Below are 21,025 nucleotides of genomic sequence, written 5' to 3'. Positions count from 1 at the left end.
ATTGGCCAGGGAAGAGACCGCTTTTCTTTTTCTTCCCCTGACTAAATTATTTGACTGTGGCATAAAAACAAACACCATGAGTTTATCGCAGTCTTTTCTCCCCCATTTGGCATGTTCCCTCCTTGATCTGACCTGATCGGTCAAGACTGTCTTCAGCATGGCACATGGACTTTGGAAACAGGCCCCCTTGGGTTCAGATCCTGGCACACGCGGTTACTAGTTGTATTTCCGCCGCGGTGAGATGGAAACCGAGGTGTTGATCTCCTTGGGTAGCCGTGCGGGTCACCTGAGATGAGAACTGAGAAGCAGTGGAATTCAGAGGGCTGGCCCCCAGTGAACAGTGGTCACCGTCCCTTCCCCACACTGCTGCTTGGAAGGCCTGTGTGCCTGGAGGTCCCCGTGGCCGGGCCTGGCCTACCGTGGGGGGCCCCAGGTAAGAAGACGGGGGTGCCCTATGACATGCACCCAGCCGTTCTCAAGGAAGATAAAACAGCCATCATTTCCAGGGGGTTATGGTTCTACAGCTCATCATTAGCAAATCAGGACCTTAAACTCACACTTACTTGGCCACTCGCCCACGCCTGTCCATGCCTGTCGAGTTGCTGGCAAAGACAGTTTTTCAGTCTTTTCTCAGAATCTCCATGTGAATGCGTTTGGTTTTGCCGCTGGCAGAAGAGTACCCCAAGACTTTTAGCAGAAGTTTGGTGATCTCACGACGGGGAAGGTGGTGCACAAATCACTTAAGTACAGAAAAAGGGGATCGTGCCAAAACTGCTTTTCGGGATAGATAAACTCCAACAGTTACCACGCGGACTCAGTGATTTCCTACGCTGGTACTTTCCCCATTAACCCTAAGCACGGGCCCTTTGTGGCCTCTGCCCAGAGTACGTTGACCCACCCAGAGGTGGTTTGTGGTGGGACAGCCCTGGATGCATTCCCAGGCACTGCTCCTGCCCCTCCAGGTTGTCCGTCTCCTCCCCTGAGGTGTGTTTTTCGTTTTATTCTCATTTTTGCCTTTGATTTCTGACTTGCGGCAGCTTGTCTTGAGGCCCAGATAACAGAAAAGATAACCTCACTCCCTCCGGAGGGACAGGACGGGCCGGGGAGCGAGTCCATGGCACAGGGTCGCCCTGGGCTTCAGGAAGAGGGACTCTGCCCTGGCCAGCCCTGCCCCGGCCGAGCGCGTGTTCTCTGTCCCACATCTGCTGTTTGTGTTTTAAGTGCAATGGAAGACTTCAGTCCTCCCATCAGTTACTTGACAGACAGCAGAGTTTAAGAAAGGGTCTTCATGCCCTCACACATCTTATTTCTTCATGAGGTCAGGGTTGGAGTTAGGAGCGTCCAAGGACCTAGCTTCAAAGTGACTCTTTCTTGGCACTGCACAGAGTAACGCTGCTCGGAGAGTGTCAATTCTGACTCGTGCCTGAAAGGATCTTTGTTTTGGAGTAGTGCTTAGTCCTGGGTCGGGAGACTGTCTGCTGGGTTCAGGAATGCAGATGGGGCCTGACCCTGAGGCTGGGTCAGTTAATGAGCAAGCAACCCCCACCGGGCTGAGGTCAGAGGAGTTCTGTCGGCCCGGCAGGCTTGGACTCCATCGACCAGCTGGCCCTCGAGGATTCGCATGTTGAATAACAGTCCTTGGGCGTGACTTCCCGGGGCCCCTCATCTTCTTGTGCTGAGTAGGTCTCCTGGTTTGGGGGCTCTGGGGGGGCAACTGCACGTTCGAGTTTTCGCGTTGCATTACGGCCACGAGTACGTGCTGCAGTTGGCCGCAGTGTGCTTTTCTCTTTCCAGCATCCCAGTGCAACGTCAGCTTGAAGAAACAGAGGCACCGTGGCATCCTCAGCTCCTTCTTCTGCTGCTTCCGTGATTATAATGTGGAGGCCCCACCAGCCAGCGGCCCCAGTGTGCTTCCGCCGCTGGTGGAGGAGAACGGTGGGCTTCAGAAGGTCAGTGCTGGAGGGGACCTGTGCACTCAGCAGAGCCCCAGGAGCTGCAGGTCTGTCCCCCCCCCCCCCCCCCGGTGAATATCCTGAATAAGAGCCTGGGATAGCATGTGTGCAGCCACTCACCGTACAGCCCTGAAATTTCCACAAAAGATCATGTGTTTTGTCAGAGGATGGGTCAGTCGTTCCCATTTAGCAGACGGAAGAACATATTTGATGAGAGTTGGAAGAATCACTTCACATTTTTATAACATTCTGTCTTGGGAAGTCGGCTGCGTGAGATGGAGAGTTAAAGAACCAGTAGCAGAGAGAGAAATGGGAAGACAAATGAAGACACAGAGGCATGGGAAAGAACCAATACTAAGTATAAATGGATTCAACTACCTTGTTTAATAACACACGTATTTATTACACATTCTTTTATATGCAGCAGATGAAAAATCCTAAGTCAGATTTTCACAGTACATAAAGAAAAACTAGACTCCGCCCACATGCTGCCTAGTGGACGTATCTGTCCTAAACAAAGCGACTCAGAACAGTTAAAAGGGTGAGTAGAAAGATATCAGGCAAGTAGAAGGGAAAAGAGAGCAGGGATTACAACGTTAATCTCAGTCGAATTAGACTTTCAGGTAAGAATCACTGCAGGAGACGAAGAGGGATTATTCACTGTGAAGACAGTTGAGATTTTGAGGACGCAAAACCCGTGAAACTTCATGTTCCAAATAATGTGAGCGAAGGACATGAGCAGGCATGTCACAAAATAGGAAACATAGGCCAGTAAACATGAAAAAATGTTCAGTATGGCTGTTAATCAAAGAAAAGCAAACCAAAGTGTTGAGATAGCCCTTTCCACTTATCAAATTATTGAGGATATTTGTAAAAATATTTGGATTCGGAGGACGGTAGTGACAAAGGGGTTAGACGATATAAATCAGTTGTTCGTAGCCATGTTAATTGGTTACAACTTTCTGGAAGGAAATTTAGCAATATAATCTTAAAGCCTAGAAATTATTTATTGGCATAATTATGGATTATTGAACTACAACACACTATCCAGCACAGATCATAATGTCGCAAAATTGTAAGCAACCTGATGATCAACAATAGAAAATAGAAAACCCATAGAATAAGCCTATACTCAAATAGTATGCAACTATTAAAAATTACCTCTCGTAGGGGCGCCTGGGTGGGTGGCTCAGTGGGTTAAGCATCCAACTTTCGATTTTGGCTCAGGTCATGATCCCAGGGTCATGGGATCGAGCCCAGTGTCAGGCCCTGCACTGAGTGTGGAGCCTGCTTATGATTCTCTCTCTCCCTCTGCCCCTCCCCCCCACTCATGCTTTCTCTCTCTCTGTCTCTAAAATAAATAAACAAATAGGGGATGAAAGACTTCAGTGTAGCAGGTGAGTATAAGTATATGTACATAGTCCTACATGCACACACAGGCATTCAGAAGACTAGAATGACATATGCCGAAACATGAAGAGACTATCTCATACTGGTGGGATTATGTATAGGATTTTCTCCCCTCTCCTGTGCTTCATTTCTTGCTCTCTTTTTTCTTGTAGCTTTTCCCAATTCTCACAAAATAAGCTGAAATTACTTTCGGGACTAGAAAGTAAATTATTTTTAAAGTACACATGAATGGAAGGAGAAGGGTTCTGGGAGGATGACAGCCTGAGCACGTGGCTCTCACCGTTGAAATTCTCTCTCCGGATAAACCCGCTGAGCCTGCCAGTGGAATCCGGAAAGCGCAGTAAGGCTTCTGGCTTTCCTGACATCTCCAGGGGAAGGAGCAGGCGCGGGATTCATCCTCTCTGAGCCTCAGTGAGAAGCAGGAAGCCGCCAACAGAGGAAAACGCTTGCCTCTCTTGGGGTCCCAGGACAGAGACTTGAAATGGATGGTCCCACGAGGTCCACCGGCCAGCAAGAGCTGTGGATCCCCTCGGAAAGGGCCCGCACTACCCACTTGATGTGTGTGGTCCTTGGAGGGGCTGTACTGATGAGCTGAATTGCTTTCACTTCTTGTGCCCTAAAGCAGCCCACTGGGCGCAGAGACTTTCTTCCTGTCCTTGTGGTTTGTCGGTTTGGGCTCTGCTGGACCACAGAAACATTGCTCCTTGCCGGACCTGGCAGTGCGCCCTCGTTTGCCACTGCGGAGAAGGTCCAAGTCGAAAAAGTACACTATGAGGCTCCCACTGAGGTGGAAGCAACAGAAGAGACAGAAGAGAACTTTAGTAGGCAACTCAGGAAAGGATACGTCAAGAAACGAATTTCGAGGACAAAAGTAACGTCTAGAACTTAAAAAAGAAATCCCATGATTTCTAAATATAAAAACTTAGTAAACAAACTGAGAAAAAGGAGAATGAGGGTGGTCACTGCTGAGGCCGGAATTAATGTTCTAGAGCAAGTGGAGAAAATATCTTTCAGTTCAGACCAGAAACACAGAGATGATCATTGTGGGAGGAGGGGGGAAGGGTAGGAAGAGGCATCGAGGAGAGCTAACCTGCAAATAGGAGTGCCAGGAAGAGAAAAGGTAGTAGAAGGAATTTTTCTTGAGCTGAAAAAAAGTATGAATATGTAGATTGTAAGGGCTTTTACCAAGTAAGTATACAGTGAGATGAGTGGGGCAGGTTAGGGGAGCACATGCCTGGATGTGTGCTGTTGAAATTCTGAAATTTAGGGGCACCCGGGGGGCTCAGTCAGCTGAGTGTCCGACTTCAACTCACGTCCTGATCCCACTGTTCGTAGGTTCGAGGCCCGCACTGAGCTCTGCACTGACCGTGTGGAGCCTGCTTTGGATTCTCTCTCCCTCCCTCTCTCTGCCCTTTCCCTGCTCCCCGCCACCCCACTCTCTCCCTCTCAAAACATAAATAAACTTTAAAAAAAAATTCTGAAATTTAAGTGTGAAGAGACAATCTGGCAAGCTACCAGAACGAGATATTTTCAAAAGAAAGAGAATTACAGCAGTACCAGACTTCTCATCAACAATACTGAAAGCCAGAAGACTATGAAAAAAAATGTTACAGGCTATTGAGAGAAAAGAATTCCAGACCAAAAATTCTATATGTGACCAAGATAGCATTTATCTGTTGAAGCAAAGGGAGTGCATTTTCAGACATGTCATGATTCAGAGAGGGGACCGAAAGAAGCCTGGGCGAGATTGATATTCCGTTATGATACAATTATAGAAGACGTAAGAATAAGTACCACCTGTTAGGAATAGAACCGTACAAGCAGCACAGTTAGGAAATAGATCCTGAAAATTCACAAGGAGTGAAAGGAGAAATGGGCAGCAACGTGAGTAGGCCGTCAAAATTGAGAAAGGGGGAAGAGAACAAACATCAATAGTAAACCTAACATAAAGAGGAGGCATAAAACCCAAGTTCAGTGAACCAGATTCCCCTCACAAAAGACCACGACCGTATCAGATTGGCTTGACAAATTCATCTGTATGCTGTTTCCAAGAATAGACCTGCATCAGATAGGAACGATTTTGGCAGCAAGGAAAAGAAAACTGAGAAATAATAGCTTAAACAAATAGGGGATTATTTTCTCACATAAAAAGCCTGAGTCTGGCAGTTGCCGGGGTTTGTTTAGGTGCCCGATGATGCCATCAGGGACCCAGGTTCTTTCTGTTCTTCCGTCTTTCCATTTTTCCGCTCCACCGTCCTTGGCGCGGTTGCCCTCATCCCCATGCTTGTTTATTATCCCAGAGTCACAGGCTTCAGACAGCATATCCACATCCGAGGGAAGAAGGCGGGGAGGAGTACCCCCACCTAGGCCACTTGTATGGGAAGTCAGTGCTCTCACAGAAAACCCCAGGGTACGTCTCCTTCTGTCTGCATGGCCAGAACTTTGTCACACGGCTACCCTCTGGCAGCAAGGGAAGGGAGGCCCGAAAGGGGAAGACTTTAGACTGGCCTATTCCCGCCCTCCGCAGAATCAGAGCTCTCTCACAAAGGAGAGAGGAGAAATGGCTGCTGAGTCAACGTGCTAGTCGGCGTGGGCTCGGTTAGGCCGTAGGCACAACCCCCAGACCTCAGAGGCTACAAACGGTAAAAGTCTGGTTTTCACTCACGCTACACGTTGATCGGGGGTCAGCTGTGGCACTTGTCCAGTAGATCTATAATGTGAGCCACCTGTGTTGTTTAAATTTTTCTAGTAGCCTCATTCTTAAAAATATTTCTTAAGAGTTGAAATTGCTCTTAATAATACATTTGATTTAACCGAAGACCTCCAAAACATTATTTCAACATGTAATCGATAGAAAAAAAACTATCAATGAGATAAAATTTATACTCTTGTTATCTTACTAATTCTTCAAAATCTGATATGTATTTTATACCTATAGCGCATCTTAACTTAGCTCTAACCACCTTTTCACAGGGTCGGTAGCCACACGTGACTCATAGCTACCGCCATCAGATTGCGTAATGTAGCTCATCCTCATTCATGGACTCAGACTGAGGAAGGCCCCATCTTTTTGCTTTCGCCGTTGCCATAGCAGGAAAAGGGAGTGTGGTGAATCACACTGGCTCTTAAAATCTTCACTCAGAAGTAACATGCCTTGGGGTGCCCGGGTGGCTCAGTCGGTTGAGCATCTGACTCTTGATCTCAGCTCAGATCATGCTCTCAGGGTTCGAGCCCCACATTGGGCTCCATGCTGGGCATGAAGCCTACTTAAAAAAAAAAAAAAAAAAAAGAAGTCACGTGCCTCATTTTAACTTACATCTTCTTGGCCAAAGCAATTCACATAACTATGCTTAACTTCAAGGAGTGTGGAAGTGCAGTCCTACTGTGTGCCCAGAAAGAAAACTGGAATTACTATGACAGTAGATGACTAGTAGTTTCTGACCCAACATCTAATATACAGTGGTTTTTAAAAGATGGAAAATAGATGGGCAAAATGGAAAAAGCAGATAAGATAACCAGAAAGCAAAGGTGACAAAATTGGTATCAGACAGGGGCGCCTGGGTGGCTCAGTCGGTTGAGCGTCCGACTTCAGCTCAGGTCATGATCTCGCGGTCCGTGAGTTCGAGCCCCACGTTGGGCTCTGGGCTGATGGCTCAGAGCCTGGAGCCTGCTTCCGATTCTGTGTCTCCCTCTCTCTCTGCCCCTCCCCCATTCATGCTCTGTCTCTGTCTCAAAAATAAATAAACATTAAAAAAAAAAATTAAAAAAAAAAATTGCTATCAGACAAAATTCGAGGCCAAAAACAAACAAGAGAAAGAGGGACGTTTTCTAATGATAATAGGTCTGATACATCAAGTGTGTAATAGCCATAACCTTTGTATACTATACTAATCAACAATATAGACAAATATGTAGAAGAAAACCACTTAAATACGATAAAAAACTGTCTTCTAGAAATACAGGGTGCCTGGCCGGCCTCGTTAGTATAGTGTGCGACTCTTGATCTCAAGAGTTGTAGCTTTGAGCCCCGTGTTGGCTGTAGAGATTACTTAAAAATAAAATCTTTGGGGCGCCTGGCTGGCTCAGTCACAAGAGTATGTGACTCTTGCTCTCGGGGTTGTGGGTTCAAGCCCCACACTGGGTATAGAGATTACTTAAATAAATAATTTTTTTTAATAAAATAAAATATTTAATAAATAAATACAGCAAGCCACATAGGAAAATCTCTGGCAGTTTCTGGCTAATGTAAGAAGATAAGAAAATGAAACAATTGATATAAATATGAAAAACATTGGAGTTTAGCTTTATTTGCATATGACATGATTATTTACATAGAAACCCCAAAATACTTCAAAAAATGGAATCATTAAAAGGTTTTGCTCTGGTAGCTCTTAATTATAGAGAAATGTGTTAGGTTTCTAGATAAGACTTAAACTTTATATAGACGAAATAATGTCGAAGAATAGCTGAGAAAATTTTGGGAAAAAATCATGAAAAGATGACTTCCCTTAACCTTACTCTACATTGGTGTGGAAAAACCTATTCGTGGAATTTATATGATGAGATTCCACTGTAAACGCTGTTGCGGCCGCAAATTCTAACGTGTTCCCTCGGTGAGCTTTCCTCGGACTCTCCCTCCCCCAATTTAAATCATTGCTTTAGAGAGTCGCCATTAGCAAAAGGACCATCGTTGGTACCCTAGGCCTGTGAAGGATTCAAACAAAGAGAAGAATCGCGGCTGTCTTGGTAAAAGTTTTAATTTAAAAATAGTATTTGCCTAGGTGAAATGGCATGAGAAAATGGCGGCGTACCTCTGGCAGGTTTCTTGGAGTAGCTGGCTGTATATATGAGAGAATAAAGGCCTTTCAAGGCAGTTCTCTGGCAGAGCTAGGCTTACCCGGACTCAGTATTCATTCCTGGACTTCTTCACTTACGTTTGTCACAATTGCTTTTTAAAGAATTAACTCTAATGCATCATTTGCATTGCACTTACTATTCGGTCTGTAAGACCAGACCCCACAGAAAGAACCTGTCAAAGTGGGGCAGCTACTGCCTAGAGGACCCTCTGCCCTCCCTCTCACTCAGCTTGGTCAGGACAACTGGAACACAGCCCAGGCACATTAGACGTGGAAGCTGGTTCTAGGCCCATCTCTACCGCTGGCCCCCAGCTCTCCCTGCCTCTTGGAACTCAGCATGCCAGAAGCAGAGAGAAGGCTGTGGACAGAGTGCAACAGGTGGCATCTAGGGTTCTATCCACATTACGTATTCGCTTTGTCCTGGAGAAATGCTTCAGCAGCAGTGGCCTAGAGTGGCAACCATTGCCTCCATCACAGTTAACAACCTGGACCTGCACGCCAGTTGCCCAAAATAAAAGGGTGTGCAGCCCCTGACGAGAGGCAAGAAGAAGTCAGCGCCCAGGGGACCCCAGTGGCCCAGACCACGGAGGACTAATCAGGGAGAGGACAGAGGAGAAGGATTGCTGAACACTCCCTAATACGTGCATACCCCATGCACGCGCGCAAACTTCCGGGGTGATTTTCCAGCCCAAACATCTGTCCAGAATAGCACCTTCGGTCCTAGCCTGTGTTTTGCCAAGCCCTTCAGGTATTTGCTGTTGTTATCTCTTCCTTCACTGATGTGCTCATCTTGTCTGAAGGTACACCTGTGTGTTGGGCTGTTTGTAGCCTCCCACTAGTGCAGTGCTCCTCACTTAGAGATGATCTTGCCCCCTAGAGAACATCTGACAACATCTAGAGACATTTTCGATTGTCGCTCCAGGAGTTCTACTGGCATCCGGTGGGTAGAGGCCAGGGATGCTGTGGAACATCTTACAATGCTCAGGACAGCCCTCGCAGCAAAGAGTTACCAGGCCCAGAATGTCAGTAGCTCCAGGGTTGAGCAACTCTCCTCTGTCGTGACCCAACAGGCTTGTGAGCTTCTGCTTAAAGTCTCCCCACCAAGAGCAGCCACCTCCTAGAGCCAGATGTTGGGAGTAATATTACTTAAGAGCTTCTGAAATGAACTTCTCTGCAGAAGTTCTTAAAAATGGATTTGATTTGATTGCACCTTTGTGTTGGAGAGCAGCACAGCTCTGCCTTGAATAATGGCAGAAGGCAGTTTAGGATCCTTAAGGCAAGCCCCAAGTGTCCTGAAAAAGGAAAGAGCCATCAAGAGGATCTCGAGAGGAAACAGGAGTTGCTGTTACTCGGCAGAGGTGGTAACTAGGGCTGCAGATGATCAAGAGGGTGCTAACTGGTGTTTAGAGTCAGAGCAGAGCCCAAAGAGGTGCCAGCCACCTGCCGCTGTCAGCAATCTGGTTTGACCCCTTCCCATGAGACCCTGGTCACAAGCGACGCCCTCGGTAAAGATGGATACACTTTTCACAATAGTTCCATGTGGGAGACCAGGAAACAGTCTCCTATCTCCTCATCAGGAACTGTGATGCTGGTATTTATTGCCTCCCATCCTTCCATCTAAAAAAGAAGAAACAGAAACTGGAACTGCTCAGTGGAGATAACGGAGAAGAAGTGTTCTTTTTTTAGCATTTATTAATGATGCTAAAATAAAATGTTTTGGAGTGCCTGGACGGCTCGGTCGGTTAAGCATCCGATTCTTGATTTCTGCTCAGGTCATGATCTCACGGTTTTTGAGTTCAAGCCCTGCATTGCACTGACAGTGTGGAGCCTGCTAAGGATTCTGTCTCCCTCTCTCTCTGCCCCTCCTGTTCATGCGCTCTCTCTCTCTCTCGAAATAAATAAATAAGCTTAAAAAAAATAAAAATGAAATGTTTCCATCAACCGGGTTTGGAATGGCTGGCATTCCAGGGTTGCAGAATGGGTGAGGCCCCACTTTGAGGCCTGAATTTTCTTAACACTCCCTGCAAATACAGTTTCTGTTCCCCTTAAAGGGGACTCTGTCTCCCTTCTGTCCAGTCCTCCTCTAGAAGAAAACCTGGAGTGACCAGGGGATTCCTTGTAATCTGATAAACTAGTCTTCCTTCCTCTACATATTGTATTGACTTAAGGCTTAGTCTTTTTAGGGAATAACTAACTTAAAAACAAGAAATAAGGCAGTTACTAGAGGGATTAATGGATCAAAGTAGTATATGGGCTTTTGTGTTTATTTTTCAATTAAGGATTAAATTCCTGGGAGTAAGGGAGGCACCATTTAAATAAGCAAGATTAGGGGCACCTGGGTGGCTCAGTAGGTCGAGCGTCTGACTTCGGTTCAGGTCACGATCTCACCCTTCGTGGGTTCGAGCCCCGCCTCGGGCTCTGTGCTGTCAGCCTGGAGCCTGCCTCACATTCTGTATCTCCCACTTTCTCTCTGCCTCTGCCCTGCTTGTGCTCTCTCGCTCTCAAAAATAAATAAGAAACATTAAGAAAAACATTTAAACACGCAAGATTAATGAGCCTCAGGAACCCGGCCTGGTTTGTCAGGGGTGGGGGTGTCTGGGAGGTAGAGTGGAGCCCAGTGCCCTAATTGGAAAATCGTTGGGTTCCTCCTGTTCATTGAACACCACCAGGGTGCAGAGAACAGGAAATCATAGGGCTGCCGTACTCAAGAGTGCTTTGAAGTTTCTTTTGAGTATATGATCTACTTACTTCTCTTCAAACCTGACAATGATTTCTTTTTTCTTTTTCCTTAGGGTGACCAGAGGCAGGTCATTCCCATACCAAGTGTATGTATATTTATCAAATTTTATTTAAACACGTGTAGAATCTTGTAGCTTTGGGCCTACTGATATAAATGGTTATTTAAATGTTCTTGCATACATTGAGTTTTAGCATATGGTACAAACAGCTCTGTTCTGTTGAAAAATGAAGCTACATTTTAAACTGTGAGTAGAAGGTTTCTCAGGAACAGCAGGACAACCAGCATCTAGTCACCAAATTCTCACCTTTCCTTTCTTTCTGCGAAGGGCCTCCAAACTAAGGCGGCCTGCTGCCCTTCCCCACCCCCAGCACCTCAGCCCCAGCTCCATAGACTGGGAGAACAAACTTTTGCCCAGACGTAGGATTCTGCAGCAGGCTGTGTCCCAGGGGGCTCCTCCAGCCCATGTCCTGGGTGAGCAGACCGTTTCTGACTTACTCAGCAGGGTCAGTAGCTTGGCCTTGGCTCTAAGATCAGAAAAAAATTGCCCCAATTGTATTCCCTGAACTTGAAGCTGTTCCAGCTGGGCACTCCTGTGGGCCACCATTTCTCTCTCCAGCCTCGGAATCTGGGAGAGGAGCCCCACCAGTGGTCAACGTCAGCACGGGCCACCCCTCAGACATCCACTGTCCCCACTGTCCCTGCTCTTCCTCCTGCTCTGACAGCAAGAGCCATTTAGCCTGAGGCTAAGCCAGCAAGAAACAGACCAGTGACCGACTCTCCAAAGAGACTTGCGCCAGAGATGTCCGTATCCAACAGACCTTTTAAACAGTCCTGTGTCCTTATGGAAGGATTTAGATTTCAAAAGATGTCCATAAATTGATACTTTAATCCCTAAAGAGTCTCTGATTCAGATTGTTTGATTCACATCTGTGCATCTAACTTTCCTTGGACTTTTTTATCTCACAGAGAAGAATGGATTTCATTAGTACAGGTTGACTCCAAATTTGGTAATGAGTGTCACTTATAAAATAATAAATTGCCCCCTAATTTTTTAATAATTCCATTTTTCTCAGGACTTTAACTCTCCATTGATTAACAAGTTTCAAGGGTTTGTGGAGTAGTTCTGACTTCACCAGCATGCCTGGAAGTCAGGCTTTGTCAGGAAGACCGACTTTATTCAAAAAGATTGATCAGGCAGCAGGGCTTCTCATCTGGTGTTTGAGTAGGATACCCAGTGGGATTGTTACCAGAGGTCTCTTTTTCACCGTTATGCAAAGTAATTTCATACATTTCTTCCTACAAGATACCTACATGAAATAGATGACAGGTGCCACCTCTCCCCCTACCTGTGATACTCCCATAGCACTGGTTTTTGTCAAAGTTCATTAAGTGCCAAACCAAGCATTTGTCAGGGTAAAACTCTGCTGAGGAAAATGACCCTTCCCCCACAAATCTCAACACATTCTGGAATCCCAGAATGAAATAGCCAAGGGGAAAAAGATCCCTTATATAATTTAGTGCGGTGTTAGATCAATACACTGCTGGCTCCTTCCTACAAATAAGAGTCTAGGTCAGGCCTCGTGAATCTCTGAAATATCTTGCAGAAAAACAAAGCCTAGCTAAAGTAACTTGCATCATTGAGTGAGAGCTTCCAGAAAAGCAGTCTACCGACGGGCATGCACGACTGAGCCCAAGTCCATCTGGAGTCCAGTTCAGCCCCAGGATTCGAGACTTGGGATCCCCTGCAGAATCGGTACGCACATGGCAAGGCCACAAGTCACATAAATGAAATAGCCGTGCCCTTTCTGGATCACAGGGGACCTGTTGGGTGCTGGGAGCCCCTGTGAGCTTGGGGTGCCGTACTGTAGGGCCAGAAATCCAGGCTTGTGCTAATCCCAAACCAGGGCCTACAGCCTCTTGAAAGCTGTTTCCAGGCCCTGAAGGTGAAAGGTACCCCTGAGCCTGTGGGTGCCCAGTATAGTTCTGGCTGGAGCCCACTCCCCCCCCCAACCCCACCCCCACCCCCACATCTCTGCTTCCCACCATGCCCCTCTTATTTCATTGTCATGCTACTCTCTTAATGTGTGCAGCTTTGGTCTTTTGAGTTTTTACTAAGCAATAATTCAAGCTCATAGTTGTAAAAAATACTGTAAGAATAAAGCAGAAAGAAGAAAAAATCTCCCAACATGGTCCTAATCCCTGAAATAATCACTTTTAATATTTGTTATGTATCCTTCCAGAAATTTTCTAAATAAACACAACCATATTGACACAAATGAGAATTTGGCAAGGTATTTTTTTTGCTTTAAACAATATACTTTGAACATCTTTCCAAATATCGGTGCATAGTGATCTGCCTCATTGTTTTACTCGTCCTTGATGGTGTTTATTTTGTTTCTACTTCTCAACTATTACTAATACTTCTCTTGGGAATATTCCTGTGCATGTATGTTTATGGACTTGAGTTATAGTATCTGTTGTGATCAGGATATAACTTACATCTTGGGTAGATTAAAGCCAAATTGTCCTCTGAAAGCCTGACTGGGGCGCCTGGGTGGCGCAGTCGGTTGAGCGTCCGACTTCAGCCAGGTCACGATCTTGCGGTCCGTGAGTTCGAGCCCCGCGTCAGGCTCTGGGCTGATGGCTCGGAGCCTGGAGCCTGTTTCCGATTCTGTGTCTCCCTCTCTCTCTGCCCCTCCCCCGTTCATGCTCTGTCTCTCTCTGTCCCAAAAATAAATAAAAAATGTAAAAAAAAAAAAAAAAAAAGCCTGACTTACATTCCCACCAGGAGTGTGTGGGATTGCCCATTCCCTTATCAGAAATGACAATAATCAAATATTTAATTTTTGCTGATCTGTGAGCAAAGAATAGTGTATCAATTCATTGCTTTGATTTGCATTTCTTTATGAATGAGTATGAACATCTTTTCACGGGTTTATTGTCCATATGTCTTTCTGCCTCCCTATTCATTCCTTTTAGAGTTTATACTGTTATCTTTTTAATTTCAAGGAAATTAGGACTTCCCCCCCAATTTATGGTATATCTTTTGGCCTTGTTTATAATCAGTTTGGCCACAAAGAAGTTTAATTTTATACAGGCGAATGTTTTAATCTTATCCCTTATGGCTCCTGGTTTTTTATGTCACACTTAGAAAGATCTCCCCACTCTACGACTGTGACCCATATTTTCTCCTAGCGTTTTAATGGTTTTATCTCTACACTTAAATCTGTGATCCATCTGGAATTCACGTTGGTGTAAGGCGTTAAGTAGTGATCCGGCTTTATTGCCTTTTCCGAGTGGCAAGTCACACGTCTCGACGCTATTTATTGATTAATCCATCTTTCATACACCTGTTGAAAATGACATTTTTATCTGGACTTGATGTTACAGCATTCCACTTAATAACGTTTGTTGCCCAGCCGTCAGCTGGGATTTGGGGCCCTCCACACATCTTATTGGAAGCCTCGTGGGCTATCCAATAATAAAAGTCAGGTAGTAAAGGATAAGGGAAAGAAGCAGAGGGCCAGCTTTAGAATCCCCTGAAGTTTGGGTGGCCTTGGCTGAAGGTGAGAGTTCAAGTGCTTTGGCCCCAGCAAGGAATGCGGAATGTGACTGGGGCTGTGACCCGATTCCTCCCATTGTTGCTCTTGGAGGAATCTCACTCTCGATGCTCACGGTGCAAGGTTGACAGCGTAGCTGAGTCACGACGGTGCGAGAGGAGAATAGGAGGAGAAACGAGTTTTCTAGCAATTACATTTCTGCTCTGTGTGCCTAAGCCTGTTAGTAAACAGTAGTATACTTTTTTCCCACCGAACCTTATGGAGAACCTATCGGCAGAACAACGATTGTGATTAAAAATGGTCTAGAGTTTCCTTCGCCTCCTCCCGCAGAAGCCCTGAGACCTCTGCCCTCAGCTCTGAGGCTTGGGGAGCACAGTGCACAGACTGTGGGCCTGGGACTCTTATGTGCAGAAACCCCAATCTAGTGTGCCAAGAACGTTTCCGCCTCTAAGACCTGTGAGGGTAAGTGGGATGGGTGCCCCGGGAACCTGAGAGTTAACTATTCATGGCTGCCAGTTCACTACCGAGGTTGGAAAATTCCAGATCTTCTCCCAGGAAGAGAACTGGAATGAATGCCCTTCCTAAATCTTAGAGGGCAAACCAAGGTTCCTCCCCCCCCCCCGCCCCCCCCATTTTTGCTCCCTACCCTCACCCTCTCCGTCCCCCTGGCAGTGTCCTCCGTGTACTTTGGAGCAAGACTTGGTTTGTATGAAAAGGCTCTTCTTGATGTAACCGGTGTCTCTCTTGTTCTCCAGTTTTTTGATGGCCTGGGAGAAAATTTGCCCCAGGACGTTTTTAGTTAATAATTCAAGCATCACCTGAACAGATCAATTGAAGTAACAAAGCACTATTGCAATTATATAGTGTCCTTGCGTGTGCCAAGGACACAGCTGTCCAGAAGAATTTTTACCAGTGGTCCGAGGAATTTGCATTAATCTAAAGCCAAGCTCTCAGAGAAGCTGTGTGTGTTTAGGAAGCGGGGCTGAGGGTTCACGGAACCCTCCTTACCCATTGTCCCCAGCCCCGCCTTGTTCTCTGCAGCACAAATGCTAAATCAGTAGCTTACTTATGAGGAGTCTCACCCTTCTCCCTCTTCTCTCTCTTCTCCCTCTTCTCTCTCTTCTCCCTCTTCTCTCTCTTCCAGTAGTACCTGAGGTCTTTTCTGTCCTGTTAACTCAGAGAGTGCTTGCAAAGTGTGGGTTAAATATGCTCAGAAAGTAATTTTTATTCTCAGGTCCGGAAAATAACTGAGCCGCTTTTGGCAGATCTTTGACGTTTTCAGATCTGCTAGGGATGGAATCATTTCCATCCCTAGAGCCTTATTTCCCAGGCGAGCAATTACATAAAGTTTAAATGTTGTTTTAGTATATAAATGCATAGAGACTGGACAGACATGCACCGAACTGAAAAGAGGGGCACCCGGGAGAGGAATGGGGAGCAGGGAAAAGGAAATAGTTGTCTCTTGCGTGCCTGTATTCTTAACAATGAGAATGTGTTTTTATTACATAATCGTGTGATAAGAAATTAAATTTTATTCTGGTCACAAGCATGCCTTCTGCTATGGCCCAAACAACAGAAATAGCTCAAACCCTCTTTATTATGTTCACTTACAGAGCTCACCATATTCTGCCTTTTTAAAACACTGAATACAAAACTTCTTCTTGCGAGTTTATTGTAATGTTTCTAGCACCCTGCTTGCTTGCTGATTTATAGTGAAAGACAGAATCCTTTTTAGGACCCTGAATCCCATGTCCCATGTCCAAGGTGCATCTCCTCCCGGTGCTACTGGGAGTACTGGGGAGGGAATACTGCTTGGTGAACTTTAATTAGAGCCAAGGGAGTTGGGAGGACGTGAAGGCTTCTTCTTCTAGATGATGTTGGACAGGAGGAAACACCCACTGGAGAGAGCCCCTATCGAATTAGAGTCACCACTCAGCCCTAGACCAGTTGATCATCATGCTTGCAAATTTACCTACCCGGTTGACTTCCTGTGTTCCGTTCACTACGGAACCAGCTAAAGTCCAAAATTAACCCTGGATCTTGACTAATATTCACTGTAACCTCCCGTCTCCCCTCCTCCAAAAAAGGAGATAATCCATTCAAAAGGGAATACTTCTTGATTTCATTTTTTTCTTGTTTTGTTTTGGGGTTTGTTTTGATAAGCTAAATTTTCTGTTCTTCAGTGGCTAGGGACACAGTTTTTTTGTGTGTGTTTTGTTTTGCATTAAATGTTGAACAGAGTTTGACCTTCTTCCAGGAGAGAAAATTAGCTAGTTAACATTGGGTACGGAATATGCCACAAAGTAAACTGAAGTACTTGGAATCACTTCTAGAATGAGGCAAAACCCAAAGAAATAAAACTCTAAATCACGAATGACTTTGGCTGCCGATATCCAGCAGCTTATTAACTCTTTACAACCTCTTTACCACAAGATTAGAGTCAGCTACTACAAAGACATAAATAGGTTTTCTGATCCACAAACACCATGTGGATTAAAGTATAACCTCCAGAGACTGAGGATCCAAGGGGTAAGTGCTACCTTCACTCAGTACTGCAGTGGGGTAGACACAAGTCAGGGCCCTGTACCTGGACCACTTTTATTTCTGTTTTCTATTATTGGAAGTCCGTTTGGATTGTGCTTTGCTCGTGGATCCATAGGTCCTCTTCAAGTTTCTGAAAATTGTGGTCGTTAAAACAAACCAGCAAAAAACCACTGCGGTTCCAGTATAGCTGTAAAATGTACTTCTATACCACAGGGAACTTCAGACAAAAACGATCCCCAGGAAATGGGCCCGCGTAGTTAGAATAGCTAATATAATTGAGTATTTATTTTGTGTAGCCCATTTTAATAATAACTAGCCACCATGTATATACCAGGCAGAACACTGGGCATTTTACCACAGTTACAGCTGAGACCGACAGCCTTCCATGGCAGGTAGTACTATCCCAATTTACAGCCAAGATGAGACAGATCTGATACTCACACCCTGACTTGTCTGGTTCCAAAACTGAGGCCCTCCAATAGCCATTCAGATAACGGCACATTATTTATTAAAACTTCAGTTGTAAACTACGTAGTCCTACTGTTTTTAATAACATCCCATGATGTGCTTAATCAGGCATTTACATGTCTGATCTCATTTATAACCTCGCTGACAACATGATACGGCGATAAGGGGATTGATTGGTTGGTACGTCTTCTACATAAAGGTAATAATACTGATTTTTTTTTTTCACTTTAGCCACCAGCTAAATACCTCCTTCCAGAGGCGACGGTGCTTGACTATGGAAAGAAATGTGTGGTCATTGATTTAGATGAAACATTGGTGCACAGTTCATTTAAGGTAAATCAACATAAAAAGCAATCCATAACCTTTGTGATTTTGGTCACGGTGTATCGGAAAAGGAAAAATAGAAAGGATGACATCACTGTTCATGAAGAAATCCCAGTAATAGTTGCTTATTACCTCCGGTGAACATTAACTCGAGGAGTTGAATACTACCTGCTTAGTTTGGTGGGAAATGCTGGGCTGCCGGTGTCACTGAGACCCCATTCTTACCTATGAGGTTTGAGTTTCCCAACCCTCCAACCCCTGCAGAAATACTTCTCGGATGGCAAAAGGCCATCAATGTGCCAGTGCCCCAGGGCACCACCGTGTGTTTGTGAAGGTAGCTAGAGTGCTGTATGTCTTATTGGAAGGGGCAGGGGAGGCACTGTTAAAACTGTCAAGCAACCTGCTGTCTTGGGAGTTTCCCCAGACCAATTTTTGAAAGATGTCCAACTCTGAAGACGACTTCCAGAGTTACGGCCTCCGAGCAGATTCAGCTTTTTCGTGACAGGAGGTAGCTGGGCTTTTTTTTTTTTTTTTTTTTTACAAGCTTCATAGCTGAATGAGGATCCGGCCACCGTATGACTTCCCTCCTGAAGGGGGCGGGGCTGCAGCGATGTCACAGGGAGCATCAGACAGTCTCGTCTCGTGTCTGCCTCGTTCCTCACTCCATCCCCTCCCTGCCAGAATGGCAGCACAAGTTATGAATTACCAAAGGGCCTCCGTGGGGAAATGGCTGTGGCTACGCTATTCAGAAATGACTTCATGAACCATCTCTCCATTTTTTGAAATGAGACAGGTTTTTTAAAAGAGGCAAATGAGGGGCGCCTGGGTGGCTCAGTCGGTCAGGCGACCGACTTCGGCTCGGGTCATGATCTCGCGGTTTGTGGGTTCGAGCCCCACGTCGGGCTCTGTGCTGACAGCTCAGGGCCTGGGGCCTGCTTCGGATTCTGTGTCTCCCCCTCTCTCTGCCCCTCCCCTGCTCACACTCTGTGTCTCTCTGTCTCTTGATAATAAATTTAAAAAAATTTTTTAAAGAGGCAGATGGCATGGCACCTGGATAGCTCAGTAGGCTAAGCGTCTGACTTCAGCTCAGGTCACGATCTCCCGGTTTGTGAGTTCGAGCCCCACGTCAGGCTCTGTGCTGAGAGCTCAGAGCCTAGAGCCTGCTTCAGATTCTGTGTCTCCCTCTCTCTGCCCCTCCCCTGCTTGTACTCTGTCATTCTCTCTCTCTCAAAAATAAATAAACATCAAAAAAAAATTTTTTTAAGGAGGCAAATGATGAGGGGTGCCTGGGTGGCTCAGTCAGTTAAGCATACAACTCTTGGTCTCAGCTCATGTCTTGATTTTAGGGTTGTGAGTTCAAGCCCAGTGTGAAGCCTACTGAAAAAAGAAAGAAAGAAAGAAAGAAAGAAAGAAAGAAAGAAAGAAAGAAAGAAAGAGAAAGGAGGGAGGGAGGGAGGGAAGGGAGAGAGGAGGGAGGGAGGGAGAGAGAGAGAGAAAGAAGGAAAGAAAGAAAGAAAGAAAGAAAGAAAGAAAGAAAGAAAGAAAAAGAAAGAAAAGAGTGAGGGAGGGAGAGAGAGAAAGAGAAAGAAAGGAGGGAGGGAGAGAGAGAGAAAGAAAGAAATAGAAAGAAAGAAAGAAAGAAAGAAAGAAAGAAAGAAAGAAAAAGAAAGAGATGGAGGGAGGGACGGAGGGAGGGAGGGAGGAGGAGGAGGAGAGAAAGAAAGAAAGGAGGGAGGAAGGGAGAGAGGAGGGAGGGAGAGAGAGAAAGAAAGAAAGAAAGAAAGAAAGAAAGAAAGAAAGAAAGAAAGAAAAGAGTGAGGGAGGGAGAGAGAGAAAGAGAAAGAAAGGAGGGAGGGAGAGAGAGAAAGAAAGAAAAAGAAAGAAAGAAAGAAAGAAGAGGGAGGGAGAGAGACAGAAAGAAAGAAAGAAAGAAAGAAAGAAAGAAAGAGAAAGAAAGAAAGAAGAAGGAAGGAAGGAAGGAAAGAAGGAAGGAAGATAGATGGATAGATAGAGGCAAATGATGAAAAAGCTTAAAAATAGGGCATCTGTGTGTTGGAAGGAAGAAGTAGGGTCCTGGTCCTATTTTTCTCGGGGTACTTCTGGAGATGAGCTGCTCCACTATCACTGGCCAGTTTGATCCCATTCCTCCTTGTACCCCAACCCGTGACACCCCTTACTTTGCGGAGAGATATGAAGGCACCCTCCATGGTTGGGGGGCGTGGGGGGTGTCTCACATGAACCAGTCATTCCTTGACCATTGCAGGGGACGTTGGAAGAGCCATCAAATTTGCCTGAAGAACTTTCTGTCAGAAACATCCTTCCTTATGCCTGCTTCTCACTAAACAGAAGCCTTCCTTGATAGGACAAGGCCAGGCGGTTGTCTGTGAGTCCTTTGGGAGAGTAGAGAAGGTAATACACGTACTCTAGCAGTGAGACAGGCCACTGGGGCCTGGAGGTACCACCTCATTCCCCAGCACCCTGAGGGCCCTTCCAGGATTGGTCCCCTGGTTGCCATGACCTTATGTCCCAGCTCAGCTCTGAACAGCACTGGAAGCCTTTTCTCCCCTGTGGGCAAGTTGCTCAGGACTTTTCAAAGGCCTCTGGAGGAAAGCCCTTTGGAGCAGGGGTTATTTGCCATTTCAGCCTGGACAGCTTCATCCCAGGCTCTGGGAGTGTGGGCAATGCTGACCAGACTGCCCGAAGCTATGGAGGGTTCCTGACTCCAAAGGCAGGACCTTAACAGCCCCTGCTGTCTCCAAGGCCTGCTCAAAGAGCATTATACAGAAGCTGATGTGAACAGCGTCTCTTCATTTCTTCCCTCCCTGGCTTGCCTATATTTGCAAGCAGAATATCCTTTATTGTAGGGGCGGGGGGGGGGGGGGGCGCTATTCAAATATACTTAACATACAGAGTTATATTAGTTTCAGGTACACGACACAGTGATTCAACAATTCTATACGTTTCTCAGTGCTCATCAAGATACATGTACTCTTTCTTTTTCATCACAAAGGAGATTTTTTATTTGTCACCATTAAATGTCTGAATTTTAAACAGATTCTTACAGGCTCTTACCCATCAGCTCATTCAACGTTAGCACCGGTCTCATCCCCAGTAACTTCTCCAGAACTACCACCTTCAAACCATGAAGCTTCATGAGCTTTTCCAATTCAA

General features: G+C 45.7%; 1 protein-coding gene across 5 annotated transcripts in view; it reads left to right on the top strand.

Moving 5' to 3' along the window:
- The window catches only part of CTDSPL (CTD small phosphatase like), a 120,691-nt gene that overhangs the window by 81,982 nt on the left and 17,684 nt on the right, over positions 1-21,025 (top strand). For 3 of the 5 annotated variants that reach the window (XM_060638240.3, XM_060638242.3, XM_060638243.3), the window contains exons 2-4: positions 1,795-1,949; positions 11,011-11,043; positions 17,762-17,863. In XM_060638240.3, the coding sequence (XP_060494223.1) occupies positions 1,795-1,949; positions 11,011-11,043; positions 17,762-17,863 (290 nt within the window). The remainder of the gene's footprint in view (positions 1-1,794; positions 1,950-11,010; positions 11,044-17,761; positions 17,864-21,025) is intronic. The other 2 variants (XM_060638241.3, XM_060638244.3) reach the window with 1 other exon arrangement.

This window comes from Panthera onca, chromosome C2, assembly GCF_046562875.1.
Source record: "Panthera onca isolate mPanOnc1 chromosome C2, mPanOnc1 haplotype 2, whole genome shotgun sequence".
Classification (NCBI taxonomy): domain Eukaryota; kingdom Metazoa; phylum Chordata; class Mammalia; order Carnivora; family Felidae; genus Panthera; species Panthera onca.
Note: the sequence above shows the minus strand (reverse complement) of the source record. Positions and strands in the feature narration are given on the sequence as shown.